This window comes from Mustela nigripes, chromosome 13, assembly GCF_022355385.1.
Source record: "Mustela nigripes isolate SB6536 chromosome 13, MUSNIG.SB6536, whole genome shotgun sequence".
Taxonomy (NCBI): Eukaryota; Metazoa; Chordata; class Mammalia; order Carnivora; family Mustelidae; genus Mustela; species Mustela nigripes.
In genome coordinates this window covers 109,698,488-109,720,832 of record NC_081569.1, presented here as the reverse complement: position 1 = coordinate 109,720,832, position 22,345 = coordinate 109,698,488, and the positions used below count along the sequence as shown (strand labels likewise).

Below are 22,345 nucleotides of genomic sequence, written 5' to 3'. Positions count from 1 at the left end.
AGACATTTTTTTTTTTTTTAAAGATTTTATTTATTTATTTGACAGAGAGAGATTACAAGTAGGCAGAGAGGCAGGCAAAGAGAGAGGAGGAAGCAGGCTCCCTGCTGAGCAGAGAGCCCGGATGTGGGACTCAATCCCAGGACCCTGAGATCATGACCTGAGCTGAAGGCAGCAGCTTAACCCACTGAGCCACCCAGGCGCCCCAAATTCTTTTTTTTTTTTTTTTTAAAGATTGACTTTATTTACATTTTGTAAAAACTATCCCATTCATATATTAGACTGTATACTTTTAACTCTATATGCTCCTAGAATGGAGATTTTATAGATTTAATGACCACTAATTAGTGTAGAATTCAGATTTAACCCCAGTGCTAAAATAAATGTCTTCCTGGTATCATATATCTTTGTCTCTGAAAACGTATCTTTGCATCTGAAAACGTTAACATTTCTTGCTTGACTTGAAGCCTTATTCATCTCTTTGCTCTCTTTGAGGAACTCTCTTGTTCTTTTTTCTCTGTGAGCCCTGCTAATTCTTTACCTCTAGTCACATGAAAACCAATTAATATGTAAGACTGATTGAGAACAGTTTTTAAAAAGGAGAATTTCTTAAATGAAGACGCCAGCTGGGCTGGTTAGGGGCAGTCACTCTAATTAGACACAGGAAAGGCTGTGGGGTGGCAGGAGGGCCAGAACTGTGAATTCCCCTCCTACGCGTGAATCAGACAAATGACCATAAAAGGCAAATCATATCTCAGAAGACAGGCAGACGCAAGGCACCAACAATTCTTTTCTAGCTACTTCTGAAATACCTCATTTAGGGCTTGAACAGTGGCAGTGTACTGCCTGACAATTTAACAGTCTCCCCCAAAAGAAAGAAAAATGGAACGGTGGCAGCGGCTGACCTCTCCATCTCATGTGAGGGTCCGTCTCTCACAAAACTACACCAAACAGCCTCTACCAATGGTTGAGAGGAAATGATCCAAGTAGGAAAAGACTCAAGCTCCCAGTTCTTTGTCCCCCTTGACTGCTATCAACCTCATCAGCTTAGGGACACTTTACCTAACAAAATAACTGGGATCCTGACCCGCACACTGGCCCTTTAACATGGATTTAAATCTACAGATGAAAAGATATTTTAAAAAATAGTTCCGGGGCACCTGGGTGGCTCAGTGGGTTAAGCCTCTGTCTTCGGCTCAGCTCATGATCTCAGGGTCCTGGGATCGAGCCCTGCATCGGGCTCTCTGCTCAGCAGGTAGCCTGCTTCCCCTCTCTGCCTGCCTCTCTGCCTACTTGTGATCTCTGTCAAATAAATAAGTAAAAATCTTTTTTTTTTTTTAAAGATTTTATTTATTTATTTGATAGACAGAGATCACAAGTAGGCAGAGAGGCAGGCAGAGAGAGAGGAGGAGGAAGCAGGCTCCCGGCCGAGCAGAGAGCCCGATGTGGGGCTCGATCCCAAAACCCTGAGATCATGACCTGAGCTGAAGGCAGAGGCTTAACCCTCTGAGCCACCCAGGCGCCCCAAAATCTTTTTTTTTTTTTTAAAGATTTTATTTATTTACTTGAGAGAGAGACAGTGAGAGAGAGCATTAACGAGAAGAAGGTCAGAGAGAGAAGCAGACTCCCCATGGAGCTGGGAGCCTGATGCGGGACTCGGTCCCGGGACTCCGTCCCGGGACTCCAGGATCATGACCTGAGCCGAAGGCAGTCGTCCAACCAACTGAGCCACCCAGGCGTCCCAATAAGTAAAAATCTTAAAAAAAAAAAGTTCCTATTTGCTTCACACTCAAGATGATGTTTGGTAATGAAGCAGCCAATGCAGGGAAGACAGTGGAAGGAAAGGTCATTAGTGTAGGGCAGGGTTTCCTAACTTCAGGACTCCTGACATTTGGGGCAAAATTGTATCTGTTGTGGAGGCCATCCTGTGGGCTGTAGGGTGTTGAGCAGCGTCCCTGGCCTTTACTCAGCACCAGAAGCACTCCCTACCCGAAGTCAAAACGATCGCACATGTCTCTAGACACTGCCTAATGTCCCGACTGAGAACCAGCCACACTGGTTTAGCCCTAGTGGCTTCACTGGCAGCCTCTGTGGGGTGGCTGTTTCCTAAACACTTCTTCCCAACTTCATCCACGGCAGTTCTTCAGCACACTGCAGGCTTTTGCCTTGCCCTGGCAGCCATACGCCCACACACTCATTTCTGAACGGACTGGGCTGAGTAGTGCTGATTTGGGATGGGGTGCTCTTTAGGACAAGGGATTAGAAATGACTGAAGTTACCTCTTCTGTGTAAGCCTTGGGGAGAGGCAGTCCGGCAGTAACCTGGAAGGAAAGGAAGCAAAATCAGAGGCATTTTCTACGTACAATCCCATTTTATCTTAAAATGATGCCCTGTCAGGTGTAGAAGGCCAGAAGCTGCACCCTGGGGCAGCCGCAGGGGAGGACGGTTATAGCAGGATAAGGTGGTTTCCAACCCAAAGGATTTAGGGTATCTGACCAAGCCTACTGCACACAATCAAAAATGACTGCTCTGAGCAGAGTGGGATACGTCTGTGGCCTGAACAAAGGAGGTGAGGACAGATCTGTTAAGGTGGTGGGGAAAGGGATGTGTTCTAGGCAGGGGCGAGAACCGCAGCCAATGAAGCACATAGCAGCGGGGGTGGAAGTCAAGGGGCTTGTGGGAAAAAGGCAGTGGTCAGCCCCGCAAAGGCCACCCGGAAATGGCCACTAGTGGAGTCTGTGACGAGCCCTGCAATGGGTTCCTGAGCTGGTCCGTGGAGCCAGCCCATGCCTTCGTGAAGCTGGACGAAGGAGCACGAGCAATGCAAACACGAGGACACAACACAGGACTTTCCCCTTCCATCAGGGTATATGGACAGAGTCAGAATACTGAAGCAGTGAGTTCACTGTTACGGAGATGCCCAGTGGCCTGGCCCCGCTGCACCTACAGGGACAAACGTTAAGGTGAAGGTGCCAATTCCAGGGACTTCACAGTGCACAGCATCTCAGCTTGGTCTGCTCCCATTCCTTGGAGATAATGGTGCTCTGACTCCAAAAGGGGCCACGACCAGGGCTGGGGAGGGTGGGTGGCGGGGCGGGGAGGGACCTGAGCCGCCATGTTCTGGGTTTTACATGCAGCTCCCTGAGGAAGCAAGAGCGGTAGGGCTGGTTTCTGGACAGAACTTTCTGTGGGATGATCTCCTCTCAGTGCTACCCATGTTAAGTGTCTGGCACTCTTTTTTAGACCCTGAGATTAGGAGGAAAGAAGGTGCAATGGTGTTAAGGCATACAAAGCGAAAACATGTAGGTTATACCTGGGAATAAAAGGGGAGTCCATCCTGCACTCCTGGGCTAGGAACACTTTTGGTGCCTTGCGGACAACTGAGACTGGAGAGGTATGCTGGGGTTGTTTATGGCAGTGGTTCTCACAGTGTGGTCTGGGGACCTAATCCTTTTGTGGGTCCATGAGGTCCAGACTATTTCCACAATAATTCCAAGATATCAAGTGATTCTTTCCACTCTCATTCTCTCAGGGGAGTGTACAATGGACTTTTGCAAAAAAAATATGTGACATGTGATCCCATGGAGAAGATGAGAGTCCAGTGGTCTCCAACTAGGCCAGATCCTGAAGATATCTGAACAATGTACAATGCTTATATTTTGTTTGGGGAAATCTAACAACTTTTCATGAAAAAAAAAAAAATATATATATATATATATATAAAATTTGGGAGGCATCTGGATGGCTCAATCAGTTGAGTGTCTGACTTTGGCTTGGCATCCTGGAAGCAAGCCTTGTGTCTGGCTCCATGCTCAGCAGGAAGCATGCTTGTCCCTCTTCCTCTGCTCTTTCCCAGTTTGTGCTCTCGCTCTCTCAAATAATTAAATTCTTAAAAAAAAAAAAAATATATATATATATATATAAGAAATATATATATATTTTTACTATTTAACTCAGCTTCAATTCCTAATACAGTAAATATCATAGATACAATCCACCAAGACAAAAGTTCTTGCAGGTCCTCAATAATTTTGAAAGTGTAAAGAAGTTCTGAGGCTAAAACTCTTGAGAACTTCTATGTTAGTGTGGTGATCAGGGGTTTCCCTAAGAAACACTGATTTTAAGTGAAGGAGGTCTTATTTCTCAAGTTGCAAGACTGGCTTGTGGAATTCAGTAAGGCTAGGAATTTAATACTTCAAGTAATTTCTGAAAAGTACCACAATATCTTCAAGTGCAGGTGCTGAAAAAAGGTATTACAATAATAGGATAAAAAGTGCAATTTCTGGGGCGCCTGGGTGGCTCAGTGGGTTAAAGCCTCTGCCTTCAGCTCGGGTCATGATCCCAGAGTCCTGGGATCGAGCCCCATGTCCGGCTCTCTGCTCAGCAGGGAGCCTGCTTCCTCCTTTCTTTCTGCCTGGTTCTCTGCCTACTTGTGATCTCTGTCTGTCAAATAAATAAATAAATAATCTTAAAAAAAAAAAAGTGCAATTTCTAACCAGTAGGAATTCAGGAAACACGAAGTTCAGGTCAGAGTTGAAGATAAACTAGTCCTGGGGTGCCTGGGTGGCTCACTGGGTTAAAGCCTCTGCCTTCGGCTCAGGTCATGATCCTGGGGTTCTGGGATTGAGCCCCGTGTCTGGCTCTCTGCTGGGTGGGGAGCCTGCTTCCTCCTAGCTCTCTCTCTGCCTACTTGTGATCTGTCTTTCAAATAAATAAATAAATAAATAATCTTAAAAAAAAAAAAAAAGATAAACTAGTCCTGACCTAGTTTCTCTCCATTACCCGGAGGCCGTCCAGGGCATATCTACCTTTCTCCTTCTCTCTCCCAGGTTGGGCTAGTCTCACCCAGCAAGCGCCTTTGAAGAAAGGGCTGACCTCTGTCTCTGCTAAACGGTTTAGCAGGCTGGCTGTCAGTGTCACTATTTAGAGGGAAAAGGGGACTTCCTTAAAAAGAACAGCCTGAACATAAAGGAGTTTTCTGTGCATCTGGCCAAGCACATGTCCTTGGTTTAGATATCAGATGGTTCTCTCAGAAAGACTGGCTGTGAAGCCAATTTCCATGATCGATAAGGTGGCCCGTACAAGAGCTGTAGAAATATCTCTTGCCTCTGGCACCCTATTAATCATGAGGACAAGAGCAGCTGAATGACAAAAGAGGGACAAGCCATCCCTTTTAGCCTTCAGAACACTGCTGAGAATCAGATTCTTTGAACTCTCAATCCTCACCGTGGGGCCACCTCCATGCATCTTAAGAGCCCTGACTGTGGCCACAAGCACCACCACGTGAGGGCGGAGACCAGAATACCGGCACTTGATGTTAAAGAACTTTTCCATTCCAATGTCTGCTCCAAATCCTGCTTCAGTCACTGTAAGTGAGGAGAAAAGCAACTGTAAAAAGGCCATCCCAACTCCCTTGATGTTAAAATAAAACACCCAGTTTATTCACAGGTTTTACAAAAATACTCACCCACAAACCCTTCAGGGCCAACAAGCTTGAGGGCAATCCGGTCTGCAATGATGGAGGAATTCCCATGTGCGATGTTGGCAAACGGTCCAGCATGAACAAATACTGGAGTGCCCTGCAGAAACGAGATGGCATGGGCCACACTGCCGATCCTGCTTCCAAATGCGATCACGTGGTCAAGGGTATGAAAGTTAGTTGGAATCCAAAAGACCAAGTCTTCCCGGAAGAAAAATACAAAGCCACCTCTTTTGTATTTCAGGAACATCCCAAACACAACAGTGAGAAAGTACGCAAGGAAACACATGAGCAGGCAGAGAATTCTCTGACCCCCCCCCAAGAGAAGTTTGCTTTATAACCACAGTGCTGTGACACAGAAGACCGATTTGGGAAGGCGGGAGTTGCTCTGCTCACCTCTAATGTCTGCATGAGATTGGGCTTGATTGCATCCTTCATGAGCACTGTCAACGCACCACTAACCCCCTACAAAACAAGGGCAAGACACGTTTCCCAGCAGCAAAAAACCCCAACCGTATGAACCAAAACTGAGCATTCTTAGATCTTCCCTCTTCAGCCATTTTGCACCAATCAGTACTTTCACCTAACTAGACCATCCATTGACTTATTTTTTTCTGGATATACTATGAGGTTGTCACTTATTTTTAGCAAGAAGAATACAAAGAATGAAAATGACATTCACATGTAATTTGTGGAAAAACATTTAACTCTGGAAACAAGCATCCCAATCAAGCACTGTTGCTGATTGAGGAGGGAATCCATTTTAAACTAGTTTATAGCGCAGAAATGCTAGCTCTTAGAGGAACTGAATTATTTGTAGCTTTGATGTCTGGGCAGAAGTGATTGAAAACCAAATTCAGGGTGTGTTTTCCAAAGCTGAAACTGAAGATGTACCCAGGAGTTCAATACACACTCTCACATATCAGGTCCCTCTTTAAAGCCATCCAACCAGAGTTGAATGAACTGGTGACAAAGTAGGAAGATAAAGCCATGGATCCCACCTATATTCACTTGCGGTGAGTTTCTAAGTTTCTGGTTTGGGTGTAAAAATTCAAAATGATTTCATTTCTTACACATATTGACTGTAAGAAGAGGAAATTAGTATTTTCTCCCTTTTCTGAATTCAGCTGACAGACTGCTAATCACAGGCCAAACATTTTGGTGTCAACACAAAGCGGCTTTCAAAAAATTAACCTGTAAGATGATCTCATTCTAAACCTCGTATTACCAAATGGACAGTTCAGAAATAACCCTGAAGTGGAGAACTAGCCAGGAGGGCCATCCGAAAACCGGCAAAGTGCAGTTCCCAACATGGTTATTAGCATGGAGATGGCGAGCAATGAGCCTCGAGCAAAGATGCCTCAGCCAGGGAGGCCTGTCCCAGGGAGGCCTGTCCAGGGGAGAGGCCAGGGTGTGACTCCAGTCTCAGGGGCTAAGGACCTCACTGGGACATCTGACATTCTCTACAAACTGAGGTCATACACCCGCTTTCAGAAATATGCACAGGGTGAAGCTGTTGCTCAAACCATCTGAAACCCGTGGTCTGTTACTGCAGCACCTAATTACTCGCTATGAAGTTCTTTTTGGAAATTTCGTAATTCCCTTGTAAGCAGCAAAATTACAGAGAATTCATCAGTAACTACTGGGATACTCAAGCAATAGACACGGAGGCATCACCAAGCCTGTGTCCCCACAGAGACCCTGGGTACCCACCAGATCTTCGGTACTGATGGGCTCCCCTTTCTTGCTGGATGCCACCACCATTCTGCTCAGTCTCTCTCTCATGTCTTCTAGAGAACTGGTGAGAGCCAGCACAGCCATGATTTCACTGGCCACAGAGATATCAAACTGGGCCTGTGGGCCGGGAAAAAACACAACAGGGAATACCACATGAAACCAAAAGAGTGGTAAAAGCAACACTTGTTTGCATCTGAGGCTTACATAAATAGCTTCAAAGGACAGGACAGCACAACAGTACCCAAAGAACTTAATGAAAATAACTCTCCAATAGCAAAAATTTGTCATCAGTGATTCCAGGACCTTGAGTTGCCCATTTTTAAAAATAAATGTTCCAGGGGCGCCTGGGTGGCTCAGTGGGTTAAGCCGCTGCCTTCGGCTCAGGTCATGATCTCAGGGTCCTGGGATTGAGCCCTGCGTCAGGCTCTCTGCTCCGCGGGGAGCCTGCTTCCCTCTCTCTCTCTCTCTCTGCCTGCCTCTCTGCCTACTTGTGATCTCTGTCTGTCAAATAAATAAATAAAATCTTTAAAAAAAATTAAAATAAATAAAAAATAAATAAAAATAAAAATAAAAATAAATGTTCCAGTAGCGCCAACAATCTTTGCTGAAGGAAGCTAATAATCCTGTGGTGATGGTTTCCCTAACACACAAGGAAACAACACACAGAAGCTCTTAGATTGAAGAGACACGTTGTAAATGGCCACAAAAAATAGAGAGGCGGTTTTAATCCATTTATGTGCAAGGATATTCACCGGGGGCTCACCACCTCCAGGAAAAAGTGCGGGGGGAAAAACACACAGGTGACACATGGGATTTATTGCAAAAGCTGTCAGGAGTGCTCAATGCCACACACCTACTCACTTCCATTTTAAAAGGGAAAAGGCAGAGCAGCACCTGGCAGTATCAATCGTACGGGAGAGGATGGAGGAGGACAGAAGCAGCAAGGATCTGCCTCACAGGAATAATTCATTTAGAGAGGAACAAATAGCTACCGTCCGTGTGTGCCCTTTCTCTGTTGGAGCCTGTCCGATGGTGATCTTTCTCAAGAATCTATCGTTGGTATCCAATACTGTAGCAGAAAGAGAAGATACAGAACAGTTTTTAGTAATAGGGCCATAAAGTTAAGACCAGCCAGTCTTAAAACAAGTCCAAGCTAATGACTGCCTAGTAACATTGGATTTCAGAGATGATGGCGAAGCTAGAATATGGGAGCAAGTTAAGAAATGATGCTCACATACTATAAATGAACAGGAGTTATTTTTAAAGAAGGCTATGTTTATTTATTTTATTTATTTGTTTTAAAGATCTTATTTTTAAGTCATCTCTACCCACAACATGGGGCTCAAACTCATGACCAACGACCCATGATCAAAAGTCACATGCTCGACTGACCTAAGCCAGACAGACGCCCCCCCCCAAAAGGGTATTTTTAAGAAATGGGGAGTGGCTTGGTTTTATTCTGTCTAGAGAATTCAAACCATCCAGGAGAAATCTGGCATCTATTTTGAAGCCCATCCCATGTGAAAAGGAAAACAGAGCAGGCCAGTTTTTTAAAAGGCCAAGGCTATTGTTCTGTGGGATGACTCACTGACCTTACATCATCCTGAGACACGAAAGAGCCATAAATGCAGGACATGGCAAATGCTTTCTGAAGCATACTAGGTTATCTGCTCTTCCCTTCAGCATACTTAGAAGAAATAATTTCCATCCCAATGACAGAGTATCCAGCCAATTGTATACTCTTAGAAAACGCACCAAAGATCAACCCACTAACTAATCTTCCTTTCACCTTTCAGGAATAATCACTGTTAACATTTTAGTGCATTCCCAATTTTGTATTTTTTGTAATGACATGCCAAACAATCATAAAACACAAAACGAACAACAAACCAGTTTGCAATTTAATGGGTCAAATGGGAGAGGCATTTTTAAAGTACTTGAAAAACATGGAAAATTGCTTTCCACAGACTGCAATAACTTAAACTCCGAAAGCAGTGTCTCGCACCGTGTCTCACGCAGTGTGCCCGCACGCGTGCGCAAGCACTCACACACACACACACACACACACACACACACACACACACACATCCCACTTGATAAGCGAAGGATGTAATGTGCTGTTGGAGCCTCTTGTTTTCAAAAACTAGGTCAAATTCTTTGTACTTGATTTCTCAAGATAAAGTAGCCAGTCAGTAGATGTGATCCATTTTTTTCCTTTATTTCCTTCTACTTTTCCAGAAAGCATGACTTAGACATAAAGCAAAGGGAAAGTGAAAATATACCATCTGTCTAAAGCTACTGAAGCTGGGGCGCCTGGGTGGCTCAGTGGGTTAAGCCTCTGCCTTTGGCTCAGGTCATGATCTCAGGGTCCTAGGATCAAGCCCCGCATCGGGCTCTCTGCTCAGCGGGGGAGCCTGCTTCCTCCTCTCTCTCTGCCTGCCTCTCTGCCTACTTGTGATCTCTCTCTCTGTCAAATAAATAAATAAAATCTTAAAAAAAAAAAAAAAAGCTACTGAAGCAAAGGAAGAAAAAAATATCAGGGTGGTTTTTGATATTAAGGGAGTCATCTCTAAAATGCCATTAGCAGGATGCCTGGGTGGCTCAGTCGGTTAAGCGTCTGCCTTCGGCTCAGGTCATGATCCCAGAATCCTGGGAGGGAGCCCCACATCAGGCTCCTTGCTCAGCAGAGTCTGCTTCTCCCTCTCCCTCTGTCTGTGCTTGCTATCTCGCATTTTCTGTCAAATAAATAAATAAATAAAATCTTAAAAAAAAAAATTAAAAATGTCATTAGCTAGCAATAGTTACTGAGCCAATGAAAATCAAAGAAACAGTCAATAAATTTGCCATTAGGTGCATTCTGCATGACTGGACAAAAATTCCTTCTTAGCAGTGACACAGGGCAGAGAGATGCACTGTTGGTACCAAAGAAAATGCTAAGCCACATGGACGGCATGCAGAGATTCATCACATGGCAGTGAAGCCATGCAACTCACTCACTGAACTGCCAACTGTTTTAACCTTGAAGGCTACCTACTTTGTTACAGGAGTTTAATAAAATGATGTAAAAATGAGTAGGCAAGCTAGAGAGCGACAAGAAAAAGCAAGTCACTTTATGCCAGATAAGAGTTCTGAGAGAAAAGAGCAACATGATTCAAGAAGTGATAAAACATAATTTCTCTACTTCATGACACCGAAACTTTTTGCATAAAATGAAACTTGCAAAATGTTATTTCTGGTGTAGGCATGAACTTCCCTGAAACCACCCTCACTCCAATCAACACTGAAAAGCCAGCAAAATATCCAACGAACCCAATGAAAGGAGGTTTGATTACAGCTAATAAGGAAAAAGACTGATGGGGGTGGCCAAAAAAACAAATGGGTCACCATCTTGGTCATGCCTTAACTGTAACACCAACACCTGAGCTCTTGGACCTCACACTTGAATAACCCACGTGGGCAGCGTGGGGTGTGTAAACAATGGAAGCAAATGGGGTGTCTATACTGCACTGCACGGGTACCTCTTTGCCAAGTTATGGTTTCTGGGTCAATATCCAATCTTGCAAATCTGTTTATCTCGTCATCTGTCAGTGTGGTAGGATCGGTTTTTTCGATGCCTAGTCTCTGAAAAGGCAGGAAAATTACAACATGAAATAAGACAAAACAAATAAAAGCATGATAATTTTTTGGAAAGGGTTTTTTTTTTTTTTGAGGTGGGGAGAGGGGCAGAGGGTGAGGAAGAAAGAGAAACCCAAGCCCACTGACCACAGAGCCTGACAGAGGCCTCGATCTCACAACCCTGAGTTCACAACTGGAGGACTGAGATACTTAACCAAATGAACCACCCAGGCATGTAAATTTTTAAAAAATGTATTCTCTATCTCCAGATGGGGTGCCTTCTAGGAAATACAGACTGTGTTAGAGTCAGAAGGAAAAACTATAATACCTTCGGCTGCAGTTTTATTTCTTCCTCACACGCAGACAAAGGTATTATTAACATGTTTATTCCTCTAACTGAACACCAGGGGCACTTCCCTAAACCAACCGTAAATACGCATAATGACAGACAAGTGGTCACCAAACCCAAACATCCTGGAAGGAAAAAGCAAAGTGCACGGCTTTTTCAATCAGAAGACTGAGAAGCCTAATTCAAACGAAATAGGAGGAAAGGCAAAAATCGATGTAAATCACTTTTCTAAAAAATAAAAATAAATAAATAAATCACTTTTCTAGGCTTTTTTTTTTAATTTATTTTTTTAAAGATTTTATTTATTTATTACGGAGAGGCAGGCAGAGAGAGAGGAAGGGAAGCAGGCTCCCTGCTGAGCAGAGAGCCCGATGTGGGACTCGATCCCAGGACCCTGAGATCATGACCTGAGCCGAAGGCAGTGGCTTAACCCACTGAGCCACCCAGGCGCCCTTTTCTAGGCTTTTTAATATACACTACGTTTTCACTGCCTTCTGACTGTTCCAAAAGGCACAAGATAGGTTTGTCTCTTCTTCCTCCTCACAGAACTTGGAAATTTTATTTACTTACAGTGTATATGCAGGTCACATGCTGAAATGGAAAGTGCCTATAAAATGTATTTGTTTTTTCCCCTAAAGTGTGGTCGATCTGAGTGGGCTCTAGCAAGTCCTGTTCTTCCCACAGTTCCTTTTTATACTGTGAGGACTTTGTTTTAAAATCTCAGATGTGTTTTCAGAGCCCTCACTGGCTCATCAAACTGGTCTCACAGGCCTAGTACAGGACGTTGTTTAGAGAGTCAGCAAAACTCGCAGTCGCTAGGCTGAGAGTCCGCCGTTGACCGCATACCCTGACTGAGCGCACGGGGCCAGACGGGGAGAGCTCAGAGGATACTTGGGGACCCATGAAAGGTTCTAGTTCCGGGCGCCTGGGTGGCTCAGTGGGTTAAGCCGCTGCCTTCAGCTCAGGTCATCTCAGGGTCCTGGGATCGAGTCCCGCATTGGGCTCTCTGCTCAGCAGGGAGCCTGCTTCCTCCTCTCTCTCTCTCTGCCTGCCTCTCTGCCTACTTGTAATCTCTCTCTGTCAAATAAATAAGTAAAATCTAAAAAAAAAAAAAAAAAAGAAAGGTTCTAGTTCCAACCTGGTGTGGGGTACTGTGGTCCCAGGTAGGTCCCTTGATTTCAAATCCTAGAGCTTTTTAAAGGATCAGACAGGTTTAAAAGTAGACAGATTTAGTCCAGTATCTCCCCACATCTGACAGAAAGTTCCATCATCAAAGATGAGATTAGAAGTTGCCTGCTCTGGCACCTGGGTGGCTCAGTGGGTTAAGCGTCTGCCTCTGGTTCAGGTCATGATCTCAGCCAGGGTCCTGGGATGGAGGACCTGCACAGGGCTCCCTGCTCAGCAGGGAGTCTGCTTTTCCATCTGCCCCTTCTCCTGTTCATGTACTTGCTCATGAACTCTATCTCACAAAAATAAATAAAATCTTCTAAATAATAATAATAATAACAATAAAATTCATATTTTTGTATGAACACAATTTCACATTTCTTTTGGATAAATACCAAGGCATAGGATTTCTGGGTCATATGGTACAGTGTATGTTTGATGACTACGTATTTGTAACAAATTCAAATAAAATAAGGAAATAACTGCTCTTACTTAAGATCCCACTGCTGGGAAGAGCAGGTACTCAAGCTACAGGGTGCTGGCAACTGTACTCCTATCCACACTATAAAGGACGTATCAGTCTTCATCCTAACGGAGGGCAGGCTGTCAGTGCTCTCCTTATTCCAGGACTAAACACTTATAATTTACAGATGAATGAGAACCTCTACCACCAATCTTTGCTAGATGTATCATGACCAGAAGACTATGATTATGGATATAACTTGATCCAAAATAGATTACCCCAAGAAGATTTTCATTTCCTTATCTTTTATCAATCACCCAATTTTATACAAGATCAAAAACCAAGAAGGGAAAATCTTACCTGTAACCTTCGGATCTGAATATCAGAGAACTTTCTCACTCCATTTACTGAAGGCACCAAACGATTGAAGAGAGCCTTAAAGAAAGGGAGGAAAAGGGCTTCTCAATGAGAGGAAACTCGTTTTTACCTGCAACACCAGCCCCCGAGGGGCCAACATTAATTCGGCTGCTTTAACCCTTTCAACAGTGTCCCTAAGGCCCCAGCAGCCTACCTTGTCTGTCTGCGTCTGTTCATGGAACATCCGGGCATCGATGGCCGCGGCGACAAGGTTATTCGCGGCAGTTATCGCGTGGATGTCACCGGTGAGGTGGAGATTAAACTGTAACAGAGGCCACATCAGGCTTTCAACTTCTCTGCATCTTTCCAGCCATCAACATATTGCAACCCAATCGATCCCCACATTAAAGCCCACAGAAAACCGATGGCAACAGAGCTGGTGAACAAACACCCAACACAAATAGCTCCTGAAGACATAAATTACAGACTCTCTCTCCTCAGGAGAAAGTGATGTTTTCCTTCAGGGACACATCCCATAACCACAAATGACACAGCCCAGCATCAACAGCAACCCTCGCCTACTGAGGATAGGCTCATGTCCTTTCAACTGTGAAGAAATGGGAAGGTTCCCATTTCTGTAGTCACCACCCTGAATTCGCTCTGGGTTGGTTCTTCCCACTCTCACGCTTCATTTTATCTCTCACTGAAAATTATTATTCCCACTGAAAGCCAGACCTTGAAGTCCCTGCCATGTCAAAAAACCAAGCTGTCTCACAAGTCTGCATATTAAGATGTTTTCCCCTTGAGAGTTACTTCTGATGAGAAACCAGTCATCTGTCCACTGAGAGCTCTACAGAAGAAGGTTAATCTCTGGAAGGAAAAGCTATCTTAAAGGGTCCAATTCAAACCAAATTCCAGACACTTTACCTCTTCCATGGGAATGACCTGGGAGTAGCCTCCTCCTGCAGCGCCACCTACAGGACAGGTCAAGGGTGAGGACTTGTGTTAAGTGTGCTTCCGCCACAAATTAAATCAAATCAAAGCAAATTGGTTTCTGTCACTGCAATGCTTATCATGGTACAGTGTATGTTTGATGACTATGTATTTGTAACAAATTCAAATAAAATAAGGAAGTAACTGCTCTTACTTAAGATCCCACTGCTGGGAAGAGCAGGTACTCAAACTACAGGGTACTGGCAACTGTATTCCTATCCACGTTATAAAGGACGCATCAGTCTTCATCCTAAAGGAGGAAAGCAGTCCAACCACTTGGACTGCTTTGAGTCAGGGTCTTTTAGTTTTCTTTGACCAGGTTAAAACACTTGATCCTGTTCACACAGGATAATTTCTGTTGAAATTTGGGTCTAAATGACAAAACCATGAACACATACATACCTACTCATTATCTTTAGAAACAGGTTCCCCACGATTCATAACATTTGTTGAACGACCCAGCCTACAGTTACATAAAGGCAACCCTGTTCAATTTCCTACTCTCATAAATGCTACTCTGGCATTTAAAAAAAAAAAAAAGAATGTTTAAAATATACACACCAAACACAAACACAGAGACTGCAATTCTTCCTAAACAGGAGACATATGTTAGAAAGCAGCTTAACTGCTACCTTTTGCTGGACTGTTTGTATTATTAACAGAAGACCAGACAAAAACGTTCTGGTTGGGGCACCTGTGTGGCTCAATGGGTTAAATAAAGCCTTTGCCTTCAGCTCAGGTCATGATCTCAGGGTCCTGGGATTGAGCCCCGCATCAGGATCTCTGCTCAGGGGGGAGCCTGCTTTCCTTCCTCTCTCTCTGCCTGCTTCTCTGCCTACTTGTGATCTCTGTCTGTCAAATAAATAAATAAAATCTTAAAAAAAAAATGTTCTGGTTATGAGGCTATCAGTGTGATAAAATGTCATTGTGAGGTTTTTTGTGAGGCAGAGACCCTGCAGTAAAAATGGGACAATTCATGATGACAGGAAAAGCAGAATGCTGGGTTCCATAAGCAGAACGAGTGAAAGGTTCATTCTGAAGTTGAAAGAGGGTTGTTAAGCTCAAAAGCAGAGCTAAGTCAGTATGTGTATAAAATATATTAATATAGGCAGAAGAAGGGCAAAGGTGTATGCTGTGTAGTAATCACTAGAACAAACAGAACATGTGATACTCTCACCAAACGAGAAAGTTAACTCCAAAAACTGATAATTGATAAAAATAATCTTAATTAAAAGGGCATATTGGCAGTACCTCAGCTATCAAAAACTAAAAGTGAAGAATGTTTAGTGATGTCATGGCCTTCTGTAATCAGGCCTGGGGGGCTCAGTCACTTAAGCATCTATCTTTGACTTAGGTCATGAGCTCAGGGTCCTGGGATCGAGCCCCACCGCAGGCTGCTGGCTTAGCGGGGAGGCCACTTCTCCTTTTCCCTCTGCCCCTCCCCCTGCTTGTGCTCTGTCTCTGTCTCTCAGATAAATAAATAAATAAATCTTTTAAAAAAAAAGGAAGGAGAAGAAACACTGTGCTGGCCGTACTGGGAAAGCTCTTGAAATAGACAGGACACTCACTCTGGTTCTTAATCAGAGTGCCTTTGACTAAGTTACCTTGAAAGTCCCAGTTGCTGCTACTGAGAAAATAGTGATACCAGTAATAATTGCATATTACAAGATAATATAAAATCCACAAACTGCTTAGCACAAAACATGGCACAAAGCCTATACTCAATAAGGGTAGGTTTTTCTTATTCCCAAAAGGGAAAAACATCTGTAGCATTTATCTTTGTCTCTAGAAAGTCAGCATGATGAACAGTATAATGAGCTATGATTACCTTTATTGTTACTGTGACAGTTGACTATTAGTCATATAAAATCACCCCTAGCTACATCATAACCCCCACCAGGGAACCCCTGTGCAGAGTCAAACACTGACAGCAAGAGCTGGCAGGATTGTGACCGGAGGAGGGGGTTGTGTGTGTCAGGACATTCCTGATGTCTAAATGAGTGAAGGCTCTACAGGCACTCATGGGTCAAGTGGGCCAGGGAGGATGGAAGGAGAAGCAGTGCCCTCTGGCCACCCAAAGTCTAGTCCTAGTAATACCTTTTATTCCAAAGGTAGGGCCCTGAGAAGGCTGTCGCACACATGCAAAGACGTTCTGAAACAGATGGGCGCCAAGGGCTTGCACCAGCCCAATGGTGGTCGTGCTCTTCCCTTCTCCCAGGGGCGTTGGGGTGATCCTTCAAGATGAAAGCAAGAGAGGAAAATTAAATTAATATGAATTAAATTTATGCGAATCACTAAGTCAAACCTAACAAATCCTAGAGAATGACTCTTAATCTGAATGGTAACAAAGATGAAAGACCCGAAAAGAATCTTTCCCAAGAGTCTTAGTTGAAGTTTCCGGAACATGGTAATTTTTAAAATGATTGATGTACTTGAGCTCTTCTCACTGTGAGCAGGAAATACATTTTATCTTGTAGAGAAGCACTGATTTAACTTTAATATCTCAATTTAATCTCAAAAACTAGTTTTTGTATGTACCTCAGCCAAACAATAAAAATAAATGCCCAATACATCTAATGAATTAATGAATTTGGGGTTTAAAAAAAAAGTCAGCTTTTAAAACTCAACTCTTTCATCCACTACATGGATAACCCTGACAAATGTTCTCCTCTCCAAAGGGCTATCATCACCTACTCTGAATTACCTCACGGGGATGCTATAAGAATCGAATGAGACTCAACACACGTGAAAATGCTAAAACCAAGCAAAACAAAGCTTGACACACATATGGTGAGAACAAATGTCACCTTCGGTAATGACAATCAGGATGACGGCTCGATGAACCAAGGAAGAATGTCCCTACCCAGTCACCACCACGTATTTCCCGTCAGGCTGGTGCTTCAGGCGCTCCAGTGCGGACAGCAGAACCTTGGCCTTTGTCTCACCGTACAATTCGACCTCCTCAGAAAGCAGACCAATTTCCCGAGCAAGGCTGCCAATGGGCTTCGGCTTGCAAGATCGTGATATGTCAATGTCACTTAAAAGAAATACAGGAAAAAAAATACAGAAAACATGTATCAATCTTTAACTCACTGAATTTAATCAACCGCCTCCTCCGAATGCCCCTCCCCGACCCCTGACGCCGCTTATCAGCTAAACACAGATAATCCACAAAGTTTTAAACCAGCAAAATTTTATTTTTACCTTGGAACAGGAACCTTGAGGTTAAGGTGGTTATACTGAATTCTCCACTTTCCTGGCTTAAATTTCTCCAAGAAACGCGCTGCGCTCTCTACCGTGCTCTAAACGAAATGTCAGAAACGGAACTTAAAAGAAGTGATTCTTTTAACCTCCACCTCAATCCCAAGTCCCAGGTCATTCCAGTTTAACCACAAAATGAATGGCTTTATGATCCACCTATAAACACGCTTCAACCCTAAGCAAGAACCTACAAGCAGGTACGGTGCCCTGGGCTGCCGTACACGCCCCCACAGCTGATGTGCGAATTAAGGGCAAGCAAGACAAACTTTTTCTGAGGTTCTTCTACTCCCAAGTAAATTCGTATTGTGCCATCCTTACCTTCCTCTATTAATATGACTGCTTCCCTATTTCTGTTCTAACAGTCCCTTTTCTCCCCCTTCGATAGATTTGCATCCTTACTTCTGATTAAGTTTCTACCTGGGGAAAAAACCAGTACCTTGAATTCCGTCAGCTTTCTGCAACTATTACAGAAACTTTTTTTATGGGGGTCTGACTGACCTATAACGTTAGTTTCAGGTATACAACACGACCATTCACTATCTGTATATACTGCGAAATGATACCACGGCGAGTCCAGTTACCCTCAGTAGAGAAACTTTAATTCACACGCACCTGCATTAGCATTGCCACGGTCATGGGCCCCACGCCTCCAGGAACCGGAGTGATGAAGCCTGCCCTCTCTCTGGCCTCACTGTAGGCCACATCACCCACCACTTTTTTCCCATTTGGTTTTGTATCATCTGGTCAAGGGGGGAAAAAAATCAAAGCAAGGTTCAGAATTGTAATTCGGGTGTTTATTTCCAAGTTAAGTGATCAATGATCATAGCTTGTGCCAAAAACTGAGTAGAGTTCAGGGTGTGTAGTCCCATCAGGGCTCGAGCACCTATTAGACTTCAAAGCGATAAGATGACAGGTGTTCGCTATTTTTGAGGTAGAAACTCATTTTACCTGCAAAAATTCACAAGGTGCTTAAGTGGTTTTTCAGGACCAGGAGAATCCTTTCACAGTCAGGTGGCAAATAAAATACCAAGTGTTTTTTATTCTTAAAAACCAACTACCCAGTATATAATGAGCGCCTTTTAAAATGTTAATTTGCCGAGGCCTACAAAGGAATTTTTTGGGTGCACAAAGCTCCAACTATGCCACAGCTGCCAGATACCGTTTCTACAGCAACTGTCAGCATTTTGTAAGCTCCATGCGTGAGCTGGAGGAACAATTCAACATCCAATTCCAAAGACAAGCAGCTACTTAAATGTATGCAAAAGGCAAAGAATATAATTACACTTCCCTTAAAAGGATACAAGAACAACTACAAATCTTACCAGCAAAGAATAGCTATTCAAGAGAACAAAACCCAGTGATGCATCACTGCTCACTCAAAGTACATCCTACACTTGGCTTCAGGGCACTTCCGGGAGGGGCTAGGGGACAGGACCAGCTTTGCAGGCTCCCCAGGCAGGATCTCAGAGGATCTTAGCCATTTCACCACTTGTCTTTGAGCGGATCCCCACAAGTGAGAGAGCCAATGTCAGAGTAGGGCCAAAGAGTAAGACTCAAGAGAACGAAGTTCTAGAATCAGCTCTTCTAACTAATGCTAGTCCTCAGCCCCTGGGAGCTCCTTACTGATCGCAAGCCCAAAGACGACAAGAAGGACTCACACTACCTATTCCCCAAGCTTGCAAAGAATCAAGTGAAAGATCGTGTGGATGTGTGAAACTGGAAAAGCATTCTCTAAACATAAAGGTTTCTCTTCTCATCCTAGAGACAGAAGATATTTTCTAAATGTACTTTAAGGAGCTGACGAATAAAGCTCCTTGGGGTAGTGTCAGGTTTCTAGAAGCAGAACACTTCCTCTCAGAACCCCAGAGTTGTTTCGAAACACCGAGGAGCTATGGCTAAGGGTTTGCCCTTCATGCAGGTCTCAAGAGGCTAACACAGACATGAGCTTAAAATACGCTGCACCCCTCTGTATTTGTGGTAGTGATTTTAGTATCTCCACATACAGGAGACATATCAGTTACCACACAACTAACTGCCACACGAGGGGGGCTGTTTTGCTCCTTAAACAAACACTAACTATCATGTTCAACTGGAATGCCCGCTGGTACGTATCCAGTGTTTCATGCGAAGTATGATGTCGTCAACAGAAAAAGCGACCATTATCCATCAAGGTGTATGGCTTCAGTAACCAACCAACATTCTGATTATCTAGCCAGCCCTAGCCCAGCCCTAGAATTCCCCTTTCACGGGAATTCCAGCTACAGAGTCCCATCACTGAGTTACAGACCAGTGGGTGCACTAGAAGAACCAATAATTATTTTTTGCAAGTGCCTTTTCAAGGCACCATATTCTGTAACTGGACCACATCTTGACTCATATTTTGATTATTTAAATCATTCGCCTGGTCCCCTCGTGGATAACATCCTAAGTCATTTACCAGAATAAGAATGAATTAAAGGGGCGCCTGGATGGCTCAGTGGGTTAAAGCCTCTGCCTTCGGCTCAGGTCATGATTCCCAGGGTCCTGGGATAAAGCCCCACATCGGGCTCTCTGCTCTGCAGGAAGCCTGCTTCCCCCTCTCTCTCTGGTGGCCTCTCTGCCTACTTGTGATCTCTGTTTGCCAAATAAATAAATAAAATCTTAAAAAAAAAAAAGAATGAATTAAAGTATATATTCTTTTTTTTCGAAGGAAAAAAAAAGGAATACTTTTAAGGTTCAAGTGCAGAGCAGAAGTACTGGCCAGAGAAACATGTCAAAGTGTTCTTCCTACTTGGCTTACTAAAAACAACTGGAGAAGGAGATGATAATATCCAGCCTTACCAAAAGTTACTTGTTTATATACCTCTACAGCTGACCAGATATTGATCTGGTCTTATTTATATTTCACCATCTATGTGAAGAATAAATGTGAACCGGACAGTGAGTTCAATGTTTAAGTGAACATTTTATACCTCTCTGTAAGACTCAAAGTTCCCATCCAGGCTTTTTTTCTTCTCTCTCTCAAACCCCCGCCCCCACCAAAAAACCCCAAAAAAAACAAAAATAAAAAAACCCCAAAAAACCAAAAGCAGAAATATGATACAGAAGATGCAGGTTTTAAACAGAATGAGCCTGAATGTCGTATCACAAGTACTCAAAGTGAAGAGTTGTAGGAGAGCAATTTCTTTATCACCCATTAGATAATTACAATATAAGAAAATGAGTGATCAATTATGAGCTACTGTCTTAAAAGCATGGTAGAAAGAGTGGGAGGGAGGTTAAAACTGCTGAAGGCTTGACAGTGACTAATGTCCCTGGCAGCTTAGTGTCTATGCTCCAAGTCTGAGACGGGAAGGAAGAAAAAACACTCTTCTAGCTCTAAGTCCTTTGACAATTCAACAGGTGTTGAGTGCCGGCACTTAGAAGGCAGAAAGCCAGACCTGCTGGAGCAGAGACCACGCCCCATGGGGGGAGGACCACACAGGATGCCCCAGGCAATGAAAGAGACACCCAGTTCTCCAGGAAGGAAGTGAGGGAGAGCAAGAGATTATTCCTTACTGAAGGGAAATCAGACCAGGTTTAGAAAGAAGAAGGGGCATTCTGGGCAGAGAGGTGGGATGAGAGGAGTTAAAACTGAAGATCAAAGTAGGGCTTTATCTGATCACGGAGCCCACGTGGCACCTGATGCACAGAAAAAGTTGTCTGATTAAAGACTCTCTTTTCTCGAATCTGCGAGGCACACACACAAGGATTCACTGTATCAGCCTGTGAAATTTTATGTGTGAGAATTTCACGATGAAGCAACAGCCTACTGCACGGAGGACTTGCGTGTAGACGCCACCAAGGACAAATAAGGCATGTGCAGAGAGGGGCACGGGGTCCGCTTTACAACCATTCAAGACAGCAGTTCACCAAGTGGTGTGAGAACAAAGGCCCAGAGGCGGCTGCAGCTAGTGTGGGCTAAGCAGTTTGACAAGCGGCGTGGGAGGAAGACGCTCCACATCCAGACCCACGAACACGGCAAGAACATGCAGATGGCTGTGAGTGGGAGTCAGCAGGCGGCAGGAGATCAATAAGTGATTTGTAGCCACGCATCCACCTGAGAGGGCAGCACTCCCCGGGGACATCGGTGACAGAAGAAAGGAAAAACCTTCTGGTACTTAAAAACTGATCAGATATAGGGACCGATTGGGAGGCAAGGACAGTGGGCCGGCTTGACTGTCGTGGCCTAGAAGAGCCTGGGTCCAATGTCTTCATTGTAAAGCCCTCCTAGAAGACTCTTGGTGAAGTGAGCCCCTCTCCTGGAATTACACAGCACTCCGTAAAGACACTGTATCTTAAATACATTCATCTTTTGTTAAAAATAAAGGGGGATCTGTACGCGAAGGGTGAGTGAGATCTGCCCCTCCCACACTCTCCTCTGATAAAGTCACTCTGGGAAAGGCACAGCACAGTGGCTAAAATCCTGGGCTCTACTGTCCTGCTGGCCATGATGCTATCTACCAACTGTCTGCACCACGGGCAGGACACCTGCTCTGAGCCTGAGCTCCTCATGCCGGAAATGGGACAAGGGGTTCTCCCCAAGGCTTCATTCAATGACCCAGGCGTTGCTCTCCGACCACCCCACCCTCAGAAACGACCTTCATTCTCCAGCAGCACTCACCAGGGACATAATTGATCCCGCAGTCGATGACTATTGCCCCAGGTTTGATCCACTCCCCTTTTACCATTTCCGGCTGACCAGTTGCAACCACCAGGATGTCACCTTTATTTACCTAGGGAAAGAAGGTTTGACTTCAGAAATTACATGGTGGAACAATAACAATAAAACCAAAACCCAAACCAAAACCAACAATCTGGAAGTGGAGCAGACTAAGCTTTGCACGACACTGTTCACCGCCACCAGCTGCTCTGTGCGGGCCGCACACCGTCTCCGCCGGCTCTTCAT

General features: G+C 44.2%; 1 protein-coding gene across 1 annotated transcript in view; it reads right to left on the bottom strand.

The window, feature by feature from the left end:
• Nucleotides 1-22,345, bottom strand: part of MTHFD1 (methylenetetrahydrofolate dehydrogenase, cyclohydrolase and formyltetrahydrofolate synthetase 1) — a gene marked incomplete at its 5' end in the record, with an annotated part of 59,929 nt that overhangs the window by 10,122 nt on the left and 27,462 nt on the right. The window contains 15 exons of the mRNA XM_059372152.1: nt 2,277-2,318; nt 5,224-5,363; nt 5,465-5,576; nt 5,873-5,941; nt 7,190-7,330; nt 8,206-8,282; nt 10,732-10,834; nt 13,168-13,242; nt 13,379-13,486; nt 14,092-14,138; nt 16,255-16,391; nt 17,021-17,194; nt 17,362-17,459; nt 18,031-18,158; nt 22,061-22,172. Coding sequence (XP_059228135.1) covers nt 2,277-2,318; nt 5,224-5,363; nt 5,465-5,576; nt 5,873-5,941; nt 7,190-7,330; nt 8,206-8,282; nt 10,732-10,834; nt 13,168-13,242; nt 13,379-13,486; nt 14,092-14,138; nt 16,255-16,391; nt 17,021-17,194; nt 17,362-17,459; nt 18,031-18,158; nt 22,061-22,172 — 1,563 coding nt within the window. The remainder of the gene's footprint in view (nt 1-2,276; nt 2,319-5,223; nt 5,364-5,464; nt 5,577-5,872; nt 5,942-7,189; nt 7,331-8,205; nt 8,283-10,731; nt 10,835-13,167; nt 13,243-13,378; nt 13,487-14,091; nt 14,139-16,254; nt 16,392-17,020; nt 17,195-17,361; nt 17,460-18,030; nt 18,159-22,060; nt 22,173-22,345) is intronic.